The 26378-nt window shown below is 38.9% G+C and overlaps 2 protein-coding genes and 1 long non-coding RNA gene across 6 annotated transcripts in view; 1 reads left to right on the top strand and 2 right to left on the bottom strand.

Moving 5' to 3' along the window:
• Window positions 1–385: 385 nt before the first annotated feature.
• Window positions 386–12783, bottom strand: CYP4V2 (cytochrome P450 family 4 subfamily V member 2). The gene is made up of 11 exons (XM_031608829.2): window positions 12443–12783; window positions 10207–10319; window positions 8791–8876; window positions 6896–7086; window positions 6421–6490; window positions 5941–6067; window positions 4240–4434; window positions 2843–2945; window positions 2349–2483; window positions 1965–2144; window positions 386–1266 (listed from the first exon to the last, which is right to left on the bottom strand). The coding sequence occupies exons 1-11, from the start codon at window positions 12657–12659 to the stop codon at window positions 1091–1093; spliced, it is 1593 nt and encodes a 530-aa protein (XP_031464689.2). The 5' UTR covers window positions 12660–12783; the 3' UTR covers window positions 386–1090.
• Window positions 11085–21940, top strand: LOC149918219 (uncharacterized). The gene is made up of 3 exons (XR_016466150.1): window positions 11085–11830; window positions 12274–12427; window positions 21891–21940. It is a non-coding gene; the product is annotated as an uncharacterized LOC149918219 (long non-coding RNA).
• The window catches only part of FAM149A (family with sequence similarity 149 member A), a 26010-nt gene continuing 17226 nt past the window's right edge, over window positions 17595–26378 (bottom strand). For all 4 annotated transcript variants that reach the window (XM_090139353.1, XM_090139354.1, XM_090139356.1 and 1 more), the window contains exons 5-14: window positions 24840–24965; window positions 24530–24706; window positions 22747–22937; window positions 21912–22036; window positions 20642–20742; window positions 20194–20421; window positions 19739–19862; window positions 19026–19151; window positions 18640–18718; window positions 17595–18153 (exon numbers count right to left, since the gene is read on the bottom strand). In XM_090139353.1, the coding sequence (XP_089995479.1) occupies window positions 18080–18153; window positions 18640–18718; window positions 19026–19151; window positions 19739–19862; window positions 20194–20421; window positions 20642–20742; window positions 21912–22036; window positions 22747–22937; window positions 24530–24706; window positions 24840–24965 (1351 nt within the window). In that variant the 3' untranslated portion in view covers window positions 17595–18079. The remainder of the gene's footprint in view (window positions 18154–18639; window positions 18719–19025; window positions 19152–19738; window positions 19863–20193; window positions 20422–20641; window positions 20743–21911; window positions 22037–22746; window positions 22938–24529; window positions 24707–24839; window positions 24966–26378) is intronic.

The raw sequence follows: 26378 nt of genomic DNA, 5'->3' as shown, positions 1-26378 counted from the left end.
TTTTTTTTTTTTTTTAGCTACGTAACAATATATTTACTTCTCTGCTCACCAAAGAGTTCCTATGCTCTTCTGTCATTGTATCACCCCACAGAGCTGCTTGAGTGTTTTTTGACTCTACCTGAGATTCCTTAAAGGTGGAACAGTCAAATTTCTGCAGGCACTTCATTCCACCTCTTTAATTTCTTTTCAACACCAATAAGCACAAAATTCTCTGCATTGAATTCAGGACTCCAGAAGGCAAGAAAAGAATGACTCATTTTTTGAGCTTTGACTAATACAATAAAATCCAGATAATTCATCACCACTTAGGAACTGATGATATGAACTAAGAAATCACCAGTGATTTTACCAGATATATAATTTTTACAAATAAAATTTCATTCAATTCTGAGGTACAATAGAAGTTTATTCTCTGAACTTGTAATAATGTATTGTATCTGCTAATATGAAATTGTACAGCTTGCACACCATCTCATTCATGGTATGACTATATGGATTGTTGTTTATTGCAGATTGTGCTAAAATTAATTCAGAGCAGTTGCTACTTAAGAACGACAGTAAATGCTTACAAAGAAGGAGTACATTTATCAGAGATTTTTGCTTCATTTTCATAGATGTAGTCATCACTAGAAGAGAAAAAAACTTGTGGAAAGTAGAAGAATTATTCACTTGTACTCTTAAAGCAAAAACAAACAAAAAGTCCCCTGAAAAATACAAAAAGCATTGAGACTACTGGTTATTTCACAGATGCTATGAAAAATAATCAGCTCTCTCCATCAAAAACATTACTGTTGTTAGCACCTTCATTTCAGGGCTTTTGCGTTGTTGCAATAGAATAGCTTCATCTGAGGAGATAAGGTAACAAGACATGATGTTTAAAGTTTTGCAATTCAAAAACGAGCATGAAATTCTCGTATACAAGAAAAATAGAGTAACTTATGTCTATTAGAACACTGTATTTGATTAAACAATCAGCAACAACATTTAACTCCAACAAATTGCAAGACTGCTCTCAAAACGTCCGATTTAAAACACATTTCAGTTCAAATAGCTTGGAAGTTACTGAAAAAACAGAATCTTGAATTTCCTTTCAGTCTGTTATGGTTTTTGGTCTCCGCTTCAGCTGAACCCAGATGCCATTATTTGGACGAAGAATTAGTTCTCCTGTCAGACCAAGCTCTTCTGGCTTTTGAGAACAGTCCACCCAAAAGCGTCGCAGGATGAGGGCTAGAAGAGTTTTCTCTTCCATTTGTGCAAAGCGCTGGCCTACGGATTACAGTGCAGCAAAAAATGTGTTATTGTCAAGTTGCAGAAACACTTGCCTGTTCACAGTGATACCCCCTAGGAACACAGGGCAGAAAGGACTGTGTGGGCTAAAATCAAGGTCATACAGATACTACTGAGGTTAGTACTATTCTCTGCATGACATCTCTGTCATTTCTTGGCCAACTTATGGCACATTTTTCTTCCCATAGTCCATAGAACTCAAACACTGAACAGGAGACTAACAAAAATTTACATGGACCTAAAACAAAACACAGCCCCATCACTTCTCCTGGGACTAGGAAAGGGAAGAATGACCACAGCACGAGACGGTGCAGCACAAGGACAGCAGGAAGAGTCTTATCTTGCTCCACAGTGAACTGCTTTGCCATCCCAAAGCAAGGAACATAAGTCTGGAAGCAATCTTGTCCTGACACAGCAGCTGCCATGACAGACAGGCAGTAAAGAGGAAAGACCAGACTAATACATATTGGGCCTTGGGAAGAAAGGAAACCTTTGGGAAGAAAAAAAAAGTGTTGCAGCTCAAGCACAAGGCTGACAGGGAAGACAACACTCAGAAGCTTGGGGGGCCATCAACAGGCACATCAAGTCTCCAATTTCTTATACACTCACTACTGCCATGGTTACCACACTACTAGCAGCATTCGTACATTATAAGGTCTTCATCTTCAGCTACGTACCAATGCAGTTTCTGGGGCCAGCAGAGAAGGGCACATAAGCATACGGGTGCCTTCCTTTACTATTTTCAGGGAAGAAGCGCTCAGGTCTGAATTCCTCTGGCTCAAGGAAGATCTTAGGATCTCTGTGCAGCACATAAGTCAAGACAAGGACATTTGTGCCTTTTGGTAGCTTATATCCACCTGGAAGAAAACAAGGAGAGAAGGAAATAAAACAACAACAAAAAACAAGGCTAAACAACAGCAGGGAAAAAAAGTGATTTCCTATAAACAACCACACAGTTAAATAAACAAACAAACAAAATACCTGTCCTTTACTTGGGAAACACTTCCACTAAAATTGCTAGAATGAAAGTGGCAAACATCAGCAAACTGAATGTTACTTACGAATATAGCAATCCTCTTGCAAGGAACGTGCAAACATGGGAACTGAAGGGAATAGCCTCAGGGCTTCTTTCACAACACACTCAAGGTATCGAAGTTTCTTCAAGTCATCCACTGTAACAGGACGCTCTGTGTTGCCTACCCAAAAGAAAATAGGGATGGAAAGGGAACAAGATGTGTTCACTTTGCTCTGATTAAACATGTACATCCCACTTCCTCCAGGAGTTGAGATCATAACTTACCAGCATCAAACAGGAAAAGGTGGTAATACAGACACTGAATATATGCCTTGGCCCATGAATATAAGTTGGGCTGTAGTCTCCTATGGACCATCCAGTACCAATCCCCACCACACCCAGATACTGAAATCTCCAGGATGACCACAAGACCTGTTCCTACCTGCAGTTCTACCTCTAGGCTAACAATGATTCTATCAAAGCCCCATCCACAAATGCAAAAACCACCATAACCCTAACGAAGGAATAATGAAAATATACCGAACACCTCGTCCAGTTCTTGGTGAACCTTCTTCTGGGCTTCAGGATGATGACCAAGCAAATATAGGACCCAGTTCATAGCAGCTGCTGTTGTATCATGACCCTAAAAATCAAAATTTACAAAGACATTCGCTTCAACTCTGTACTTGGGCACAAGCATGCTAAATAAATACAGCTAGCAGGGTAAGTGAGCTCTACTACTCCAGCAACCTTCCAAAAAAAAAAAAAAAAAAACGAAAAGGGTGAAAGATGATTCAGGATTCATACTGTGCGCCTGAAGGCTGATTAAAAAAAGTGTTGAAATAACCCAGCAAAAATCCTTCTTTTTTCTACTCTGCCTCTTGAAAATTGCATAAATTACCAGGATCTTTCCCTAGTATATTGTCTCAGATGATGATGCCTGCTGCTTTCTCCTTTTCAGGAATCCAGTGACCAGCTCCTATGGCTCTACATAGATCAGTAACTCTTGCAATTTTTTCCCTTCCTGCTAAGTGTTGGATTAGCTGTTCAGCGAGGTATATCAGATCAGTGTCTCTGTATATCTAGGCAATAAAATAGATGTATAATCATCTTTTCTTTTACTGTCCAGTCTACAACATCAAGTGCTGGTGACTGATGCAGTGGATATACCAGGGACACTATCTGTAATCTTCAAAAACTTTACCCAGAATGGTCTAATTAGACACAGTTGAGTAGTCAGAGAAGGAGATACTATTTGGTTTCCTAAGAGAAGCACTCTCAGCACTGCATAAAAACAGGTGAAGGATAGGGAAAGGGAACAAAACAAAACAAAAAATACAACTGATGGGAACAGAAGAAGTAAAAGTTAACCATCAAATTAGTTTGGCACCAAAGAATTCCATTTATTATGTAGTGCCATATGCTATGGAGTATTTCAGGAATGGTAAAACAGCAAGAATTTCTGTAAGTTAAAGTGGCATTAATACAATTCTGAATTAAGCTCCTCTGAGACACAATTATGACAAAACCAGGAGGTTACAGCCAACATGGCAAGAAAGAACTGACAAAGATGTGAGGCAAAACACTGAAAACATTTAGAGTTCTCATTAGCATGGATGAGGCTTGTAGCAGAAGCTGAAGCTCCATTTCAGTCACCAAGCTCTTATTATGTCTTATTATGTATCTGTTTGTATAAACAGAGCCTGTTTGTGTAGACAGGACCTGCCATGTGTACTGTTCTACATTTTGTCCAGGCAAAAAATTCTAGATAGATAATTTATCTCCTACTGGTGTTTCCTCCTAGGCTTCTACGGATAAAATAACTTGATACTAAAAGCAGCTTCCCAAACTAAGAAAAGGAAGGGTCACTACCTGTAACAGGTGAATCTTGCATTCTGGACAAAAGAAAAACAAAACACAATAGCTTCCTTGGGTACCTCAAACATAAAAGTATCCACTTCTTCACGAATGTCCTTGTAGCTGAGTTTTTTCCCTTCATCATCTGTGGCATTCAGCAGCATGTCCAAGAAGGCTTCTCTCTTTTTGGATCCACTTTTTTCTTCACTGCTCACGTCAGTATCATGTTTTGTTAGCTTGGTGTTTTCAAGTTCTGCAACTTTTTCTGCAATGACCTGAAATTAAACCAATATATTAGATATGATGCATGCAGTGTATACGTACAGTCTACACCACAGAGAATTGTCTCAACATGTTAAAACATCTGTAGCAGTCCACATGAGGTAGGCCTAATTAGAATAACTGTTAGCTTCAGCTTTTAAACCTAAACTGACTTTATTTTAGTAGATGAAATATGTCCCTCTTGTCCCTCTTGTCAGAGAAGACTACAAAAATATGAACAGAACAACCACCAAGAAGAAATCTAACCCAACCCAATCACTCAGAAAAGGACCATTTTTCCAGCCTCTGGGAAACCCAGAAGATGGAAGAAAACCCAGGGCATGACACAAGACTACATCAGAATTATATATAGCATGACTGGAAACATTACACTGAAGGCTCCCATCTTTTCTTTGGTATCAGAGTAATGTTTGACCTTACTCTTTTTAGGTCAGTGTGACAGATGGAGAGCTTCTGTCGGAGAGAGAAAAACAAGAAGGAAAAAAAAATCAACAGGAGGGGAGGAAAAAAATCGGTGAGAGGGAAAACACAAGAAAAGGGTCTGTGCAGTACATAATTCTGTTCAGAACAAGCACTGGATGTGGAAAAATACAATTATACAACCATTGTTTCTCAGAGTAAACATACACTCAAAAATATTCATCTCTGCTTTCTGTCAGCACCAACACTAAGTAATATTATTATTTTCACTTCCTTTTTCATCTTCTACTAATATTTCATTTCTTATATCTAATGCATCAGTCCAACATGAGAGGACGGCAATATTATTACCTCAAGTCCTTTTCTCACATCTTTCACTGCTGTAATTTCCAATAAGAGTAAGCAAAATACAACCTGAGCTACTTAAAAACAACTCTCATTAGAGTTTCACTCTGACAGAACCCAGCATGATAGGGATGCCCATTCCCTATACAACGTAACTGTACATAACCAGTACAGATCATTGGAGGTATTAAAATTTCTGGGACTATTTCATCTGCTATAGGAACCTGAAACCTTGACACTGCAGGGTTATATACACCCATTTCCAGGAAAACAGCCTCCTGGTAACAACAGCGGGCTTGGGAGGGCAGCCTTTGGCAAAAACAGCACAAGTGCTACTCAATGGGAGAAATGGGTGTTATTTTCACAGCCTAAAACAGTGAAATAAGACTGCATTTTATACAAAGCTAGTAATGTATGCTCAGTGATTTCCACGCCAAAGTGCCTTATTGTTGATGTGGGAACCTGGATGTATTATTTCAGCAGTTCTGCTCGAAAGGGAAGATTGCACTATTCCTTTGGAGTAGTGCATTCCCTTGCTCAAAACTGAGACCACGTGACAAAAAAGCTAGGCATGGCCTTTTTTTCAGGGTATTCCTCAGCATCACAGAGCAATAGTTCTCCTAATAAATGTATATTAGGAGTGTTGAATTCATCTCCTATTCGAAAGATATCTACCAAATGCAAAATCTCTCCATCAAGTAAAATGTTACATTAAAAAAAGAAAGAGGCCATACTGTATCTGTAAAACTGTGCAGAATCTTAAGATTCCTCTCATGCTCTCTTCCTTCCTTGAACAGAACATACAAAAGATCATGCCAAAGCCAAGGGCTCTTCTGTCGCTGTTGGATTAGATCACTCATCCTAAGGGCACAAAAAATACATAACGTAACATTTGTCAACAAAAACTACATTCACAGCACTTTTTCAAAAATCAAAAATGCACGTACATTTGGACACAGAGCCTCAGAGGAGGAATTATTACCTCCAATACCACAGATTAACTGAATGGCAGCTTACACTTCTTTGCAGCCTCAGTCTCCCACTGCATATACTTATGATAGAAGAACTTCAGGATTTTTCCTAGCCTTCTTTGCTTTCTAACTCCACTTGTATTACCCTCATCTCCACTCCTGGCCCACAGAGCAAATTAAGTAACACTGGCAGCAACAATTCCAACCTAATTACAAAGTAGTGAAGGAAGAATCTCCACTTACCTGTAGACTGCACGAACATACTCAGAGTCCCTATTGTCCTGAGCACCCACATTCTTGCCCATCGCAGTTTCTAGAAAGAGGAAATTACCACTGTTTCACAAGTTCAGAGTGGAAAGCAGAGTCCCTGGTACACAGTGTTAATATTGCTCCCAGACTCTGATTGTCACCACACTGTCAATCTGACAAATAAATACATACAACCCTTTCCAGATAACAACCTTGATCTATATTTCTGTGCACAGAAACCCTGCTCCTCAGCAAAACCTTGCTGCAGATTCCTGCTTCTGCCCTGCTCATCCCACAAGCTCAGCTCAATGCTCACTTGATCAATGACCCATTACATGGATTCTGGGAGAAAGGATGATCTTGCACACAATAAGCAGAGACATTCATCTCCTCTCACAATGCAGTACCACTATACTCATGAGAATCTACATCATTCACAGCCCCACCACAAGAACTGAAGAGAACTTACCACAAATAATATCAAGGGCACACAGGGTGATGTCTATAAAGATATTAAATGGTTCTTTGTCAACATGCTTCTCAAGTTTCTCCAACAAAATACCTCCTTGTTCATTCATAACCTCTAGAAAGTTGTTTAAGATTGCAAAGTGGAATGTGGGAGTTATCATCTTCCTCCGTGACCGCCACTTGTCTCCAGTGCTGCAAAAGTGACAGGGGAAAGGGAAAGACTGAATCTCCAACTCCTCACTATTACAGGAAGCACATAGTAAAAACTTCCACCAGGAACAACTTCATAGGTGGGCATGCTGTGGTTGACTCTTCAACATCCCTATGACACTCATCAGAAGGAGCAAGTGGGAAACATTTCTTGCTTCAGCTCTCTGTGAAGCACAAACTGCCATTTCCGTATCTGCTATCAACAGAAGATACCAATACCAACAGCTCTTCAAGCAATGCAGCCACACAATCACTTCATGCACAAGTTCAGAGAGAGTGAGCAGAATCTTTCTATAGGACAAACCAGCTATTCAACATTAAGGCCTAAGTCACACCACATCAGGATAACCACCTGTGCTTGCCCATTTGTGAACTGTCTTGGAAATGAAGGCTGAGGATACCATGCCAATGAACTGCTGCCTGAAAATTTGGCTACAAAGTATCTACAAGTCTGTGAAAGAGCCACAGGCAGCGGTACTTGCTTTCAGAGGTTCTTCTTCATTTTTTCTGAATCAGGAGTCCCATCAGCACACAACTGGATGCTCTTCTTACAGGGCAAATCATCAGAACAGTTCTCCAGTTAACCTGCCATTGGGCCAGCTTACCTTGCTGTCTTCCTGAACTGCTCTTAGCCAGCAGAGTAAATGTAACATTAAAAGAGAGTAGAATATTTCTATGTTTTGCAAGCTCCAGGAAGGAAAAACATCCCTAAAAGTCTACCTGGAGACAAAACAACCAGTTTTTGGGAGCATATGCCACACATACACCCAGGAACCTCAACTCTGCACTTTGCTGTTGATTACTACCTCTCATGTGTAAGGGACACAAACAAAATACAGGTAAAATGACACTTCTCATCCTCTCACATATACTTGCATCTTCTACACCACACAATCACAGCTGGCTTTTAAAACACCATGGTCCCATCAAGAAGCAGGAGAAGTTCACTAAGAGCTCCAAATAGGCAACAAAGCTCCACTGCTAACAGAAGGAATTTGATGTATAAAGAAGAGGCACAGAGGCATCAGACTTGTATATCAGACTACGTTTGCCTTGCTCTGGTGAATGAATATTTGCATTATCCAAATGAAAAACTTTTCTCAACCCTGTCAAAGACCGTCAAACACAAAAGTCTTACACCACTGCTCTTTTCTCTTTCCAGTTTTTGCCTGCACTCTGAGCCAGCATCACTTCTTATAAGTCTCCATTCCATGAAGGAAAAAGTATGGGTATGGATACTCTCCCATCTCACCCCAAAGCATCACCAACCTCAAGAAAGGCTCCTCAAGAAAGTCTGCAATTTTACCTGCTGAAGTAAGCAGTACACAAACAGTACTGCCGCAGTAATCCTATCTGTCACAACAGTCAAAACACTGAACATGTAGCACAGCAAACTAGAGGACACCACTTTCCACAGGATACAACTTTTCAAAACATAGATTGCTTGAAGATTCTGGGCAAAAAAAGTATCAATGGTCAGATTTACTGAGAAATATGTAACACCAAACTATTTTTATCAGGCATTAGCAGCTTAAGTGTAGCCAAGTAGTCACAATAAATAAGATTTCTACTATCTATACCTGCCCAGAAATGCACACAACATTCCTGCCACTAAGCGCTCTTCCTACCATATAGCCTGCAAACTTTAAGATGGCAATAATGAATCAATTTTGTATTTTACTATACCTTGTCAGAAGTCCAGTTCCCAGCCATGGGTGCAGAAATTTGTACAGGAATGATTTTTGTATATGCTTTGAACTGCTCAGAATAACCTGTCAGAAAATGAGAGGAGGACAAAACATGTCACTTGTTAGGTGGAGAGATATCTTCAGCAAAGATTACATCACATGGTTTCAGTTCAGCCATGAAAATGCCTTGAGCCTCGGGAAAATGCAAATGCACCAGCTGGTACTCAGGGGAAGCACAGAATGTACACCCTCAAGTCTTTCTATAAGTATCTCAATCCCAAGAAATAGTGAAATACTCAAAGCCTATTACCTCCGCTCCCGTTATCCTCCTCAATAAATAAATTAAATTAAATTAAATTAAATTAAAAAATCCCCAAAGTTACTAGCAGAGCTCAGAGAAACCCGGTGGTCGCCAACCTCAACCAGATTTGAAGGAAGTACCATTTCTCTGCAGAAAAATTGGCATCTGCAAGGGTGCTTTTCAGCAAAAATATGTATTACCCCTTCTCCTCCAGTAATACCTGCTTTGGCAGGATGGCTGGACTTGATGATCTCTGGAGGTCCCTTCCAACCCCTACAATTCTGTGATTCTGTGTAATACCACATTGAAATCATAGAGCAATCAGCTTAACAACTAGCAGTCCCTAAACAGGCATATTTTTTTCATTACTTTCATAAGTAAACAAAACAGCACTAAATAATGTCATCAGACAATTGGGTGAAACTTCACATTTACTAGCTCATAAAATGCGTACTATTTCAGCACAAGCTGATACAAGTGGAGTATTCTGGATTTTTTCCCTTAAGTAATCTTTTACAGACCAAATCTTTGTTCTCCACCTGGCTTTACGCTTCTGCCCACTGTTGTCAATGCAATGTTCCACCCAGTTTCAATGGAAACTGTGCATCACAGCAAGGAAACAACTCCACCTTCCCAGCTCAAAGGCAATCATTATCCATTGCTAAACTAACAACTACATTTCATGACATCAAAACAGACTTATCAATTCTCATGTAAAAGTCAAATAGATATAAGCACTGCAAATAGCATTTCATAATGCTTTACATCTATTTCAGTGGCCCAGACTTCCCTGCTATGGACTTGCCAGTTCTGGTCTTTGGAGCAGAAGCTTCCACATATGAAACAAGACTAAGGGGGCATGTTTCTTTGTACAAAACATATCAATTAGATGCTTTCATTTGCTGATCCATCTTCTGCATTGAATTCTTCCAAGGTTAGGCTTTTTTATTCTTATGTTTTCAGCTTTTCTTTTGCATGTGATCAGAGGATAGCCTCCAGTTAAATCAGTTCAAGCCCTTTTTTGCAAAAATTACACTGACAGAATAGAAACTAATAGCTTGAGCTTGATTTGAATGATAGTAAAACTGATAAAAAGGAGACAAGCACACTCACCTCCACAGTATCAGGATGGAATAATACCGTGACAGGCAGTGGGCCTAACCAGAGTTTGAACATCGGCATTTTCCTGAACTCATCAGCATACTGTTGTAGCTGTTTAAAAAAACCTAGAATTGAAAAAGCTGATTAAGTGTTCTTTTACTGGAGATGAAAGACTCATGTGGTGAAGTTTCTCATCTTATGCTCTATAATTATGTTTTTGCTGTAGTTTTATCTCTCCACGATGACCAAACAGCCTATTTTTCTCCTGTCTATTAGTGCTCACAGGAGCACTTCTTTATGACCACACTCTCAAAGGCTCTGTATTCTGGAGAAACTCACCAAACTGTAGACAAGACAGTTTGACTTAAGCTATTTCAGAGCACTGTAGAATAGGCTTGCTGCACTATAATGCTTTTATTATAACTTTGAACCAAATTAACATCATCAAAATTTACATTTTGTTTGCTTGGAACTAGCCAAAATGCTGCATCAAGACTCTACTTCCCAAGTATTGCACCAAGCCTTTTCCCATCTGATACTTCTCTCACAGATGGTACACTTGTGATACACAGCACACAGTAATGGCAGAGCATTGTGCAGGAACCATTATCACTCAAAAAATTTAGTAGCTGATAATGGCAGAGGACTTTAAAAGCAGGCTATTGAAGGATCAAACAACTCTCATCATTCTAGAAACATTATTGAAGGATAAATGGCTGTTTACAAAGACACTGTGGACTTAGCAATTCAGATGCCCTTATCTCTAAGGGCACAAATGCTCATGGGATCATCTATGCCATGAATCACATGAGAGATTGCGCCATTGCACAGCTGCCAGTTGGATTTCATAGTAGTGAGACAATCAGTACTCCACCCTTCTTGTTATCCACTCAGTCAGTATCTTTCTAGTTCAGCTATACAGAAGCATGGGATATGATATCAAAGACCTTGCTGAACCCAATTACACGGTGTCTATGTTCTTTCCTAGCCCACAGGTCCCATTATCTCATCACAGAAGGCAATCAGGCTGGCTCTGGAGTTCTAGAGGAGGTGACTGCTATCAAGATGTGTAAGGATTAAATCTGTCTTTGCCCTTTCACAAACCAGATTAAAAAACAAATGACCTCCTCCCAGTGCCTATGTAGAGTTCAAAAGTCAAAGGTCCCAAAATGGAAGGGAAAGAATGATGATTGGTTTCCCGATAGATACCCAAATACAGCATTCGCTAGCCTTATGCAAAGTTCTAATGGCACTAAATTCTGATCCTGCTCACTTCCAACCAAGGTCTCTCATTTCTGTATGTAGGAGAAGCAAGGTTATATATAGAGGAAACATTATGTTTCCATAGGATGCTAGGGTACACATTGTGAAAAGGCAGAGGGAACATCTCTGTGTCAGCACTGAACAGTGTGTAGATCCATGCTATGCTTGTTCTCATTACTTCCATGTACTTCCTGTGACTCTCTTTTTGCATCAGACCTAACAGAGCCAGGAACATGAGTGCACAGAGCAGGCTGACACACATAGATACACTGAGAAAGAAACTACTATTGCACTGACAGCACAGCTGGAGAAGTTTTCACATCAGAGGGTATCTAAGAATCTGGCTGAAAGAAGGCACTACTGATCAACACAGGTACAGTAAAAATTGCTATTTTTGCAAATAATAAGTTATTTTTAATCAAATGCAGAAACCTAATGGAGAGCTAAATCTGAAAACGACATAGTAGTTTAGCTTGCTGGAATTCCCTTGCACTTTCTCACTAAGGAAAAAAATGTTGTTGAAGTACTTCTGCTTCCCAAGCTAAAGCTGTGTTTGGATTACAGATATGACCGGTGCTATGGATACAGTGGTCTGTATTAAGAAACAGTACTTCCTGTGGAGACAGCCCAGCACACTTCCTGCAAAAATATGTTTGACAGCATTTTCACTCCCCATCTCTAAGAGCAAGAAAGAGTCCCAAGTCAAGCACTAGTACCTGAAAAACACTATCAGATTCAACCTCCAACTAATCTTTCACTAATAGTAATACCACATTTATAACATTTTGTTTCTCTCCTCCACTGTTCATTTCTCAGTTTTCCTCTGTAGGAGTCCACAGTCCAAGAGATACCTATAGGCAATGGCACATTCTGCCACCTGCCACCAGCCATGACTTGGCCACCCACACACCTTCCCAAGGCTGGTTCCTGTATCAAGCCCCACGTAGTGCCAATACCCCACAACTGGCAGGTGAGCCGTCCTTACCTTCTCCTTTCCGCTCCAACAGGAGAGCATTTCCCACAAAGGGGTAGCATGGGCTGATGCCTGGGATGGGCTTCATCACCCGCCACCACCACCAGTAATTCATCAAGGAGGGTAGGGAGCGTACTGTCACCACTGTCAGCAGCAGGGTGATGGCTCCAGCCACCCAGGGCAGCAGCTGCATTCCCTCCATGGTTCCTAGCATGATCTCTGTTGCCATCTCCCTGCTCCAGACCAAGCCTTGTTCCCTGCCAGCAGCTCTGGCCCCTGGGCCAGTCCCAGTTGGCACTGCCTACTCCCTCTGCTGCCACTTGGTAGTGAGCAGAGAGCCTGAATCTGTCCCTGAGCGGGAGGCGGAGCTAACACAGTACACAGAGGCACAGCTCTAGACCACAAAAATAAACAATGACATAAGCAAGAATGTGGAGAAGCTGCCTGTGTGCAGTCTGGGACAGCGGAGCAGGCAGGGCTCAAGGAACAGCACCATTTCCATGCACCACTTCAAACAAAGAACAGGAGCCTTCACAGACCAAAACTTTCCTCAAATCACTTTAAGAGAAAATCTTTGAGATTATATGGGGAGGATGAGTGCTTTTAACAGCTTCATTGCTGTTGTTATTCTTCATGCATTTTTGAATGCTCGGGGCAGAGGTTGCTGCAGTGTTCTGCCACACAGTGCCTGAAGTTCTTGAGATGGGGACTGACTCCCTTTTAGTTTGGTTGTGAGAGGAGGGAGGCATCACACATGCTTCTCCATTCAGCTTTTGCTCATGTCACTGTTGAATTCTCAGCCATTGGCTAAAGTCGTGTAACATAACTAACAGCAACCAGCACCAGTGTCACAGACATACTGACCTGGTGGCAGCACAGGAACCTGATAGAGAGGCACAGGCTGTTTCTCTGCAGCTGCTCCCAGCGATGTCAGATTCTAAGGAGGATGTAGTTAAGGTCAGCAAGCAACTTGCACAGTGCTTGGGTAGAAGTAAAATACACATTATCAGAAGCGGTAAGGGAGGTGACTGTCCCCCTCTACTCCACTCTGATGAGGCCCTTCCAGAAGTACTGCATTCAGCTCTGGGGCCCCCAGCACATGAAGGATATGGACCTGTTGGAGCAAGTCCCGAGGAGGCTACAGGCATTACCAGAGGGCTGCAGCACTTCTCCTAAGATAGGCGACAAGGTAAGGGAACTGGGGCTACCCAGACTTGGAGAAGCCTCCAGAGAGACCTTACAGAGACCTTCCATAGGGGGCCTACAGAAAAACTGAAGAGGAGGACTCATTATCAGGAAGTGTAGTGAAAGCATAAGGGAAAATGGCTTTAAATCATCATTCAATCTTAAGGTGGTGAGGCACTAGCACAGGCTGACTAGAGAAGCTGTGGATGCCCCATCCCTGGAAGCATTGCAGGTTGGATGGGGCTCTGGGCAGCATTACCTATCAGTTGGCAGCCCTGTCCATGGTAGGGATTTGGAACTGGGTGGGCTTTAATGGCCCTTTCAACTCAAATCATTCTGTGGTTTTGTGACTGTGATCATAAGCTCTGCTGCTTTTACTGCCTCAGGAGTATACTAACAATTAAGAGAAGAAATACAGATAGAGAAAGAACATCAGAAGCTAAGGAAGGAACAATTAATTAAAATTACTCTTGATAGCAGAGTGGAATAAATTTTAGCACTTCATTCCTGCAGTCTCCTAGTCAGCACATTATCATAAGAGCTGACTTGCATTTTTTCTGCACAGTAAACAGCTGGCAATGAACTTTGCTACTAACACTGTTATTTGTAATGATTAATTACAGAAAGAAGCAGATATATACCATACCTTGTCTTATAAATGCAGTGAGTTATATTCCCATCAGCTCCCTCTTTTGTTCAGGTGGGAGGGAGGGAAAGAGGGAAGGAGGAAAGAAGGGAAGTGGGGAAGTGGGTTGTACTAAGAGGCACACCTTCTGCATTGCAGCAAGGAGATCATCTAGGTAATTACATACTTCTTTACATTCTTTGCTCATTATCATGAAGCTGATAAATAGAAGAAATGGTTAATCATGATTCTGAGCAAATAATCTGTGTTTCTGACTGCTGACAATTCCTTCCAGGGGGAAAAATAACTCAAAAAAAAAAAAACAAAAAAAAAAAACAAAAACAAACAAACAAACAAACAAAAAAAAAAACAGTGAAATACAGCAGAGCTAACACTGCAGGTACCTACCAGCGGCTGGCAGTGGTGATGCTGATACAAACACAAGATACACCTAAATAGAAGAAATGAGAAATCTGGTGTCCCTGAGGCTCACAATCATTACAAACCTTTGCTCACTGAGCTCCAAAGGAGAATATTCTGCAAGAGAGACACATATCTTTTAATAGTTCTTATCAGGTTGTGGTTAGCTTGTGGGGCTATACCTTTTTTGCCCAGAGAGCCATTTGCTCAGTCTTGTGCTTCAGTAGACACTACCAGTTCTCTCAGTTTGCCTTCATAAACATGTGTAATAGGGCAAATCTTCTTTTACCCAGCCTCTTATTTAAGTGAAAGTCTGTGTGTTTGAGTTGCCACACTATCAAGCAGTTGTGTCAGTCCACAGGCTAAGGTAACTAAGGTAACAGGCTTTTGCCTGTCACTAAGCAGATGAGGAAATCAATGAAATCATCATTGATGAAAGAAAAATAACTCCTATAGCAGAGCAAGGGTGAAATGGATCTGGTACAACAGAATGTCAAAAGAGAAGTACACAACATATTCTGAAAAACAAACTGTGATACATTCTTTATGTTAGTTCTTTGCTAAGGCTTACAGGGCATTTCTGCCATCCATTGTAAAAAAACACAGCATTCATGGTAAGAAAGATAAACTAGTTGCTGACTTGGCAATCACCATAATTCATTTGCAGTTGATATCCACATGCATGATTACAACAGGATTAAAGCAGAAAATGTGTTGAAAGGCATAGGAAAACAAGTAATTTTGTACATAGGTTGCTCCAAAAGTAACAGCTCCTATTTATTTCTATGGAAACTGCTACAGACACAAAGAGAATAACAATAGCCGTACTTGATAGAACAAACTCTCAGCTACAAAACAATGTTTTCCAACATAGTCACTACCATTAGCTATGCATTTTCACCAGCAGTGAACAAGAGCCTGGATTCTGTGCTCATAAAAATCTGCATGAGCAGAGGTGACACATTGTAGGTACCGTCACTGCTAAAATGAACCAACCACAATCACACTGTGCTCATATCCACTGGTTGATCTCCATAAACATTTAGCAAGCAAAAGTGAACGTCAGTGGGTGCCATATTTTCCACATGGAGGAATTCAGTTTCACATCATTGCTTCATGTGACTTCCATGTCAGATGTCGGTTTGTCAGACTGTCCCTCTGCTGCCATCTGACACATGGCAACAAAATTTAACACGATATTAGTGGAAAGGTTCATCCTCTACTGCCATATCACCAACATATGCCTCTGACCTTGTGGGCCAAATTAATAACATAGGAGGCATTACTTTTAGAGCAGGCAACAGCTCTCACCTGAATAAAGATGACATCATAGTATGTCTTCATTTGAAAAGACACTGTCAATGCTGAAAAGCTTAGGCATCCTCCATCCTCATAATGCTACCTGGGCTTCAAAGCCCGAAGCTTGGTGCAGAGGTGTGCCAAATAAATACTTAGGTATGCTGCTAGTATGAGAAGTGAAACTCATTACTTCAACCATTTCCACTTTCCAACCCCCTCCAAAATAAAAAAAAATAAAAAGAAATAGAAAGGAATTGTGGAAAACTCTATCCAATGCACTGACTACCAGGGTAGGACAATCCATGATTCTGTTGGAAGCCCAAAATCTGACGGAAAGCACTATAATTCTGGCAGTTGAAGTCACCCATTCCATGTTCCCTCTCCTGTGCCACATTAATAGTCTCCATTGTGCCTCCAGTAATACACAGGATCTTTTCTTTGATACTAACCTTCTGAAGCAGATGTTTTGCTGCTCTCCTCTCCAGTGTCTAATTCCAAAGGTCCTCAGGTGACAGCAACCTTCTCTCTTTTACAAAGTGCCAGATCTCTCCAATGAGGTAGTTTCCACTTTTGTCATTATAGAACTAAACAAGCACATAACTTCTGTTTTCACTTACTCAATAACCTAACATCAGGGTTACCATGGAGTGCATGGGATGGTAAGAGATATATTTTACCATCTTTTCCATACAGTCTTGTGCATATTTATATAGCACAGGAGAAAGAACTCACAAGAACAACATTAGGAGCAAGCTTTTGTAGAATACTTAAGTCTGAATTTTGAGATCACATGGAATTGTGACCTGACATTTTTGAACAAACTGAATTAAATTGACATGCAATACCAAAGAAGTCTTCTGCTTTGTAAGACAATATATCAAAATACCAACACTGAATAAATAGCACAACCAATAAATAGCACAAACCAGGAACGTAACTTAAAAATGCTTTCATTTACTCAAAAGAATGCAGCATTTGATGACCATTTATACAAACCAGAAATCTTATTAACAGTACAGATATAAAATAGATATATTACAAACTCTTTGCCTTGAATTACCAAGCCTCAAACATTCATAAAAAAGAAATGATGAGAACTAGCGTTAGTTTCTAAGTACAAGAACCCGATGCTATTATTATTATTCAGACAAATAACTGTTTTTCTCTTCCTTGTTTTCAACAGCTCTTCTACTTCATCTACTTAAATTTCTGGGTATGATGGATGGAGGAATCACTGACTGCATGCATGCAGTATTAATAGCTAGGGACATGTAAAGGACTGTGATCTTTGGGCAGAAAATAACCCAAATCTCTTCTTCCCATTTTGCTAGCATACCAAAAATAGGTCTAATTTGTACAGTAACAGCCAATATTTTATAAGAAATCTCAAGAAGGGGTAAACTGTCTTACTCACACATCAGCAATCAGGTTCAATTATTCAGGATCTACAAATATGTTTGGCCAAACACTGCTTCCTATAACCACAGTTTATCCCAGCAGTTCTACAGCAAATGATGCATAGAACAGCTTAAGAAGCAGTGAAACAATTTCATATCAAAAGGATTAAAGGAAGAAGAAAAATAAAGGACAGAAAATATTTACAAGAAAATATTTACAAAGAAAATATTTACTGCAATAAGCAGAAAGAATAAAAATGCAGAAATGTTGGAACAGGTGTTGAATAGGAGATGCAGCTAACTCTTGTTTATACGTTCTATATAGAACTGATGTCCGGGTAGACCAGAGCATTTTTAACACCGAGAAAAAAAATGAAAAAGTAGGAACAGGACTTCACAGCATAAACATAACTTATTTACTTCTACAGGTAGAATAACAACTCCATAAGGAAAGATAGAAAGAGGAAGAGTGCCTGAGAAGAAAGTATAGCAGCATCTTGACTCTGCAAAGAGTGCATTCATTCTATATTGCTCTAATTTTTAATCTAACATCTGATTTAGACAACTTTAAAACAAGGTAATATAGGTATTCTGGAGGATCACAGGGTTCAGCAATAACCACCATACTGCATGTGTTCTTTGTCAAACAAGATACTAGCTGGCAAATAGAGCGCTTTAGTCTTCCATTCAGTGCAGAGGGCTTCTCTTTCTTTCTAGTCTTGATTAAGAAGTAATCTGAAATCTCTTCCGTGAAATTAGAGGATTTCTATGACAGGATCTGTAGTAGTGCTGTGAGCCTAGAAAATATAAAATGGTGTTCATTAATAGCGGTAGAAACAGCAACACATTCATGTGTTATGTATGAGTCACTGCCGCCAGCTTGCTCAGATCAATACTTGCTAACCTGTCTCTATTTTCACAGCATCTCTTATATAAATTAATTACTACAATCAGATAATTAGTATAATCAGATAATTAGCCTGTACACCACATAATCTTGCCGTAACTGTAAATACACTGAAATCTCTACTAAAGTATTGGAGGAGTGGGAAATATTTTTCTTTCAAATTCTGACAACCAAAAGATCCTTTGGTGGATTTTTAGGACCATCTCTGAACAAGTAGTGTGAGCAAACTTCAAAATGAGGCCCAGCAGATACTGCCAAGCACACCTATTCTTTCATGTTGAGATGGCTCTCCTTGAGCGCTTCATTTCTCCATTGTAGAATGGGTCAGTAGGTTTTGCTAGCCTTCCACCTTTCAAGTCATTCTCACTTTGCTTACCTATTAAAAATCCTTGACTTGTTCCTCTGTGGTTAGAAAAATCCATGGGAGTTAGTGATCTTTTCTGAGATCTGTCTGCCTGTAAAAACAAAATAAATACTATTTGATAGTATGATATTGACTATGCAAAGCTACAAACAGTACTAAAACCTGCACTCTTCCATGCAGATATCCTCAAAAAATCTGTTTGCTGTATTAGACTTGAGGAAATTCCTTCCTCATACATTAGTCCTGCTTTGCAAACATCCACATCCTCAAAAAGCCTTTGAGCATCCTGCTCTCTAGAAGTAGCAGAAATCCATGTACATAAGAAATCAGAAGAGATCCAGCAAAAAAGACCTATACACCAGCAATAGGCACAAATGGGTGTTCACAGCATGACATACCCTGAACGTATGAGTTGTACTGGGCCTTGAAAACCGATCAGTAACAGTTCGTTCTCTGACTGGCTGTTGCTCTGTATTGCCAGTTACTGCACTTGAGACTCTGCTATGAGCATATTGTCCTCGATACTGAGAAAAATCAAAAAGAGCATTGGAAGAACACAGCAACTGAACTGGTTAACGTAATTTGTACATTACCATTAAAAAAGTCATAAAAGATGAAGAAAAGGAAAATATTTTCTCACTAACCACAAGTGCTGAATTAAGGTCATTTAAACCTACTCATGCTTTTCAAACAGATTTGAATCTGTATTCATCTATACTACTTTATAATTCCTAGAAGGCCTATATTAGAAAAAAATGACTTTACTGGTGTCTAAATTCAAAATTGTATTCTGAAGAGAAAGAATACTACACCAATTTACTTCTATTCTTGTTGCTTATTACTTTTTCTGTTGTTCAAAAATAGGCCAGAATAAACCTGATAAGTGTTAATCCCAGTCAGTATCATTTTCTACTTCTTATACACACACAGACAGACCAAGACACTGAAAAGAGCTTTTTAAATCCATATTCATAGAAATACAAATCTGGTCGGTTGGCTGTTCTTGTTTCTTTCCTCCCCCCCCTTCCCCTTCCCAACCAGTGATAACAAGCAATTTACTTATTTTCAAACAGCTAGAGGTTCTATACCAGTACAAAAATAAACGACTTACAGAGCTCTGCTGCAACCGAGGTACAACTGAAGGATACTGTTTAACAGCCTCCAAGTTTATTGGTGGTAACTTGTTTCGGGCTGTATGTGCAGAACCAGAAGATAAATGATCCAAGCTAGCACCCCTACAGAATTTTAAGAGATTGTCTTTTAGGAAAATTCATATTCAAGACTTCTTCAGTGAAGTAATGTGAAGTTATTAAGCAGTACATTTCTTAATAGAGTTCAGCACAGAAAGTAACAGCACTTAATGTAACAAAACAGAAAACAAAAGAAAAAAAACCAAAGAAATGCCCCTCCTCAAAAAAACACTGTTCTGCTTGCTGCATTTTTATCTCTGAATTTTAGATAAAATAATAAATCTTTGATTAGTTCTCAAGTATTTTCCAAAATCCTTCACTGGTGAAAGTTCAGTAAAGTTCTGAGGAAAGCAGAAAATAAAATGAAAAAACTCACAATTTAGTCCCCCTAAGGATTTCACCATTGTACATATTAGGAGCTTTTGAGGAGAGTTGATCAGAAGTGAGAGAAGGTAACCTACGATGGCTTGGTAGCTTCCTAGCAGATGCCAGCAGTACCCGAGATGATGAGAGAACATGGTTATCAGCAATTCTCCCCAGACTAGTGTGCACTGAATTTGGAGCACTGGAGCTAATGCTATGTGGTTTGCCTTCTTGTTCATTCCTGGGAAAAAAGAAAGGAGAATGAGATGGGGGGAAAAAAATCCATAAAAGTTAAGAAAAAAATATATATATTTGTTAACAGAGTATCATTGTAATCTTCAAATCTGAACATTCAGTCACATTTGTGATGCACACAAGGAAGTCTGCTTCTTCATAGCTGTAAAACATCTTTAACATTATTTGAATTATAGAATTTTAGAAAGTTTCCTATCAATACTTACTGTATTTTTTGTACTGCAAAGTGCCTCTGTTGGAGTGGTTTTGCCTGAATTGTCATCACTCCATTCAAGTCACTACAGAAGCTGCTGGAGAAATGATGAACCTAGTAACAGCAACAACTACACATTAACTTTTCTTTCTATTTTGTGTGTGTGTGTGTGTGTGTGTGTGTGTAAATTAGAGAGTGAAAGAGGAAGAGAGAGAGTGATAAAGAGAGGGAGAGAGAGAGAGAAAGAGAGAAGACCTCCAAAAGCCCATAGTTAAAAGATACTCTACTTGTTTGCTTAGAGAGGCTTCTGTTTAGACAGTTCAACAGAAGTAGCAAATGGAGCAAATACATTACCTTTATTATTTCAGAAAAATATCAGAAAACTGAGGTGTTACTGAGCTTTATTTTTATTTACAACATAAGATTCAGTTTTAACAGGAATTAAATTCTCTAACTTTCACTCAGCACAGTCCAACCCAGGACTGCAGAGCCTGAACATCACTTATCTGAGCATATCACTTCTTTTTGCTGCTGGGACTACTTCTTGCTACTTTAACCAATGTTGGAGAAAGATCAGATGGGATAGAACGAAGTTGCTTGCACTGAATACATAGATGAGAAAAAAAAAAAAAAAGAGAGAGAGAGAAAAAAGAAAGAAAGAAATAGAGGCTAGAAAGAAAAGAACCAAGATGTGCAAAACAGGAGCCAAGGGACAGAGGGAAAAGGCACTAGGCAGGACCAAAAAAAAAAAAAAGGCATTTTATCAATACGAACAAAAGCTACTGAAAAAACAGGCAAGCCCTACTGTCAGCACTGCAGTGTACTGCAAAGCCCCCATGTGAAAAAGGCAGCAGAGGTGAAAAGAAATGAGTCTGAAAGTCACAGGATTTTGAGTAAAGCACTTGAAGCAAGTTGCAGTTTTACATCCCCGCAGTCCAGGGAAGAGGCTGATTTGATTATCTAAATTCTATGAATTCTGACTGTGATAAAAGCAGAATTAGTTTCTAGGGAGGGAATATACAGGCTTTCATAAAATTCAATTTCTAAAAAAATTGTGGTCTGTTGAGTTTGTTATTTTTTTTATTCTTAAATCAGCTTCAGCAATACTTTAGTGATAATGCTGCCCTTAGGAACCACCAAATAAGTGATGGGGGAGTGGGGACATTTAACCACCATTTTAAATGCCAGTACTTATTTTATCAAATTAGGTTGGGTTGGTTTTCATTTTTTTTGTTTGTTTGTTTGATCTTTTAAAAACAAAGGTTCCTTGAGGTTATTTTTACCTGTGATGAAGCTAAATGAGATCCAAAAGACACACTTCGTGCTTCAGAGCCTCTGGAAAGGAGGACACTGCCAACATCTGCTGTAACACGAACAGCTGGACGTTTTCCTGCCTGCTTGGCACTCTCTGCACAATAGAGAAAAAATAAAAATAGAGGGAATAAAATGCATTTTGTATTTTAACAGCATTTTCTGAGATTCTAGCAATATTAATCTTCACAGTAGATAATTTGATACAGTTTTAAGTTTCCACGATATTTAAAAATCAACTGAAAATGATTAAATGTTGTTTTTCTGAAAGAATTTCCTATTTGTTTATGCTTTTTAGTTTGTCTGTTTTCTTAAGAAAATACTGCTAAACATTCTTGGAATATTATTTTAAAATTCCCAAAGATTATCTTTTTTAAAGAGAAAAAAATATAGAAGTCTTGAACCTATCATTTTCTGATAGAATGAACCAACTTCTTTTTGTATTGAGTATAAATCACCATCTTATTTCTATAGAAACTCAAATTCCCAGATTCACACTATGTTGCCAGCAATCCCCTGCTAATGGCATCAGTTTGTAGCAGTGATTTAAAAACAAAAGCACATCATCTCCAGCAACAGAGTTCTTTAAATCAATATTCTGACTTTTTTTACACTTCTAAAGCAAAACTTGCTACAAATTAGTAGGAAATCATTTTATGTACATTTGTAGGGTGGTTTCTGGTAAGGCATTTTGTATATAACAATGCTGCACTACAAATATACATATTTCTCAAGTTTCACTTATAGGGAAAAAATAATTATCCAAGTTAGATGTTATGAACTTTGTATCTAAAAAATATCAAATACCTGTGACATTCGTTTCCAAATGTTTTTTAATCAGTTCCTCCAATATTCCAATTACATTACTCCATAAATGATCAAATATTTCAGAAGCCACAGCATCCCTGATACAAGCCATTGGAGAAACAGGAGGAATGCCATGCTTACTCCTCTTCTCAGCAAGATGTACTTTCTTTTGCTCCAAACACTCATCATCACTAATAAAATATAACACGTCTTTTTCATCAAGTCCTGTGTACCTGTATACATCTGCAACAATCCACTAGTGATCAAAGAAACAACTTTATGTCCAATATTTAAGTTAAACAGCATAAATATACATAGGTCACTCTGAAAGTAATGCCTCCAAGAAAACTACAGCAGATAAAAAGAGCACAACTATATTATTTGATAAAGCAAATTCACAGCTACAGAAGGATATTTTTCAACATAGCCACCACCATCAACTATGCATTTTCACTGGAGACGAACAAGATCCTGTATGCCATGCTTATAAAAATCTGCACCACTGGATGTGAAGCATTGTTGTCACTGCTGCATGCACCACTCAGAGCCTCACTGTGCTCACATCCACTCTTTGGTCTCCATCAACATTCAGCAGCATTGATAAATGTAAATGGGTGCAATTGTTTCCACACAGAGGAACTTGGTGACACATTTTTGCTTCATATGCACTTCCATGCTAGGCATCTTTCTGTCAGACTGTCCCTCTGCTGCCATTCATCACACAGCAACAACATGTAATGGAATAGTGGTGGGAAGGTGCAACCTCTACTCTCATACCAACAACATCCACTTCTCACATTGTGGACCAAATAATGAAATGGGAGGCATTACTTTTCAAGCAGCCCATGTATTTCAGAATTGAATTGAAGAGAGACACGAAACAAGAGGCACAAAGAAGGGAAACACACATTCACTTAGATCCCTCTTCCAATCATTTTGCTTATGCAGTAAAACAAAGCGATTCTTAACTTCTAGGAGGACATTTAATCCCCAAACCTTTCCAAAAAAGCATGTGCCCATATCCTTTTTAAAAAATAGCACTAAATTGTCTATCTGGATCTCACTGGTTCCTCATCTTTTCAGAAGCATGTCTTTTTCTGCAAATGCATCAAGCTTGAACATGAAAGATAAACTTTGTGCCCTACTAGTCCTACTAAAGTCTGCCCTCCACAGAGGTCTTTTAGAAAATAGCATGTTATGATCTTTCTTCTGCCCAGCAGCCTAGTTGCTGGAACATTCAACCAGTCCACTGGAAAACTGTTTTGCATATTCAAGAAGACACTTGTACTACTCATCACTTAAGAGAATGTTCTAAATGCAGGCTGTATCCTGCACCTCTTGCAAAGCTGTTCTACAATGCACAACAAGGATTTAAGATTCATTAGGGCAGACACTGAAAGTACATCCAGTGTGATGACCCTAAGCAATCTGGTGGTCAAGGCATTCACATAAAGAAAGCAGATTCCTTCATTTTACAGCCTGTGTCAAAATTAAATAGACTTTTTTTTTTGATCTCCATGCAAAAAATGCCCCAAAGCAATTAGTGGTTACGAGACATTTCTCTGACATGAGATATGTGAGTTTGGAACCACTAGAATGACAACGTTCCTAGTCCTTCACATGCCACTGAATGCTTTGACCACTGTGGTACTGAATAAAGAAACAGAAGGAACTGTATTTTAAGAAGAGAAATCCAGTTTATGAACCCTGACTGGGCTCAATGAGATTTTTTCATGTTATTCTTAAAAACAAACAAACAAACATATATATATCTGTTATTTACAGCTCCTTGATGTCAAAGGCGAGATATTCTTCCACTTTTCCATCAGCATCATAGATTTCTTCTTCCAGGAATGAATATGTGGATGACTCAGAGCCATGAATTACAGTGGAACGTGAACTTGGTGACTTCAGTACTGGAGATACTTTAGGAATCAACTTAGAGCCAGAAATGCAGAGTCTGAAAAATTGCCAATAAAATGAGAATTAAATACTCAAAGAAAGAAGCATATATTTAATTACACTGAAAATTTTTAGTAAAATTAAGAAGTAAGATTTCTGAAAAAATAGAAAAGTTAGAAACATTAACATACTCTTTTATGTTACTAGTACATTCATGAAGACTAGGTAAACACTTAGTATCCACAGAGCTATCACTTCTGCTTTCGAAGTACTGAAAACCTTCATTCTTTGGTGACAGGAGCTGCTTTCCCAGAACCCTGAAGAAAAAAAGAGAAAGAGAGAAAGAGAGAGAGAGAGACCTTAGAGAGAAATCCATCTGACATGAAAATATCAAAAATGCAAGTAACTGCAAACAGTAGGCAATGCAACAGCACACTTCAGATACTATTTCTTTGAATACTTCATGAAGGATGCAGAGTCTTGTGTAATACACTAGTACTGTCTAGTATTTAAGTCATTAAAGTTAAACTGACTTATGCAAGAGGAGTTTCTAGCATACAATTTTTAAGATCAAGTTAAGTCAAACTTGGTAGATCACTATAAATGTATAAATATTAAACAAAATACATCAGAAATATTTTCAAATGAACGCAGAGAACAAATAAAATCTATTAAGAGCACAGGATATACTACATTCCCATGGTCAAAACAACACAGAGCTCCCAGATTAACTCAGTTTAGTTTCAAACTCTTGAACTTAGTACCGCCAGCATCAGACTTGAATCATAAAATCATACATACAGGAGGTCATCATGTTCAACAGTTCATCTTGTTAAAACATTCTAAAAATTGTGAAATGACAATGTTTTCAATGAATTGCACAGTACAAAGCCTGTCTCCATTTTATAAATATTCCATCAATTTTTACACCCCCTATAAAAGGTAAAATGTGTCTTAATGCTTGTGAAAAGTGCCACAGATTTACTTAAGCCTCTCTATATCCTGAGAAAGCATGACAAACTTCATGAAGTAATTTTAGCTTAATTTGCAAAGGCACGTGACTAGCAGATATATGTAAAAGCATTAAAAACATATCACCATTATCAACAAGTTCTTTCTAATGATTTTAACAAATTATTAACTAGAATACAAGCACATGCAGATCAATGTCTAGAACAGCCAAGAGATGCTGAACCTCTCTAAGAATTAATTGTCTTTACTTATGAAGGCAGGAACAGTTCAAAGCAGTATGACACTGACTTCTGCCCTCTGTGCTATAGGAAGCGGTCATTATGCCACATAGATATTTTTCCGCATCTTTACGAAGTAACTCTCAACAGTCACATATACACTCTCAAATCTGTTCAACCAGGTATTGCTGGGCTAATTACACACATTGCTAACACTGATTTACATGGCCTAGCGAGATGGCTGTGCAGTGCAACTGAAGCATGTGGTTGCTTTCATTTTTTGCTTTTTCTAAAAATAAATAACTAACAGAATTAACACTAAATTTCTTGGGATTTGACAGCATGCCTTCACTTGCAGTAAAAACAAGTGTTTTTTTTACAAGATGTATTCTTTAATTAGAAAAAGACATTATGAAAATGGTGATCCTGATTCATCCTGATAAAATATCTTGGCCTGCCATCACCGTATCAAACAGAATAAAGAGCATTAGCTGCTAGTGCACTACTCAGACTTATCACACAACAGTGGCACAGCTCAAG

Source organism: Phasianus colchicus, chromosome 4, assembly GCF_987193195.1.
Source record: "Phasianus colchicus chromosome 4, bPhaCol1.hap1.1, whole genome shotgun sequence".
NCBI classification, from domain to species: Eukaryota; Metazoa; Chordata; class Aves; order Galliformes; family Phasianidae; genus Phasianus; species Phasianus colchicus.
This window is presented reverse-complemented; position numbering and strand designations above follow the sequence as displayed.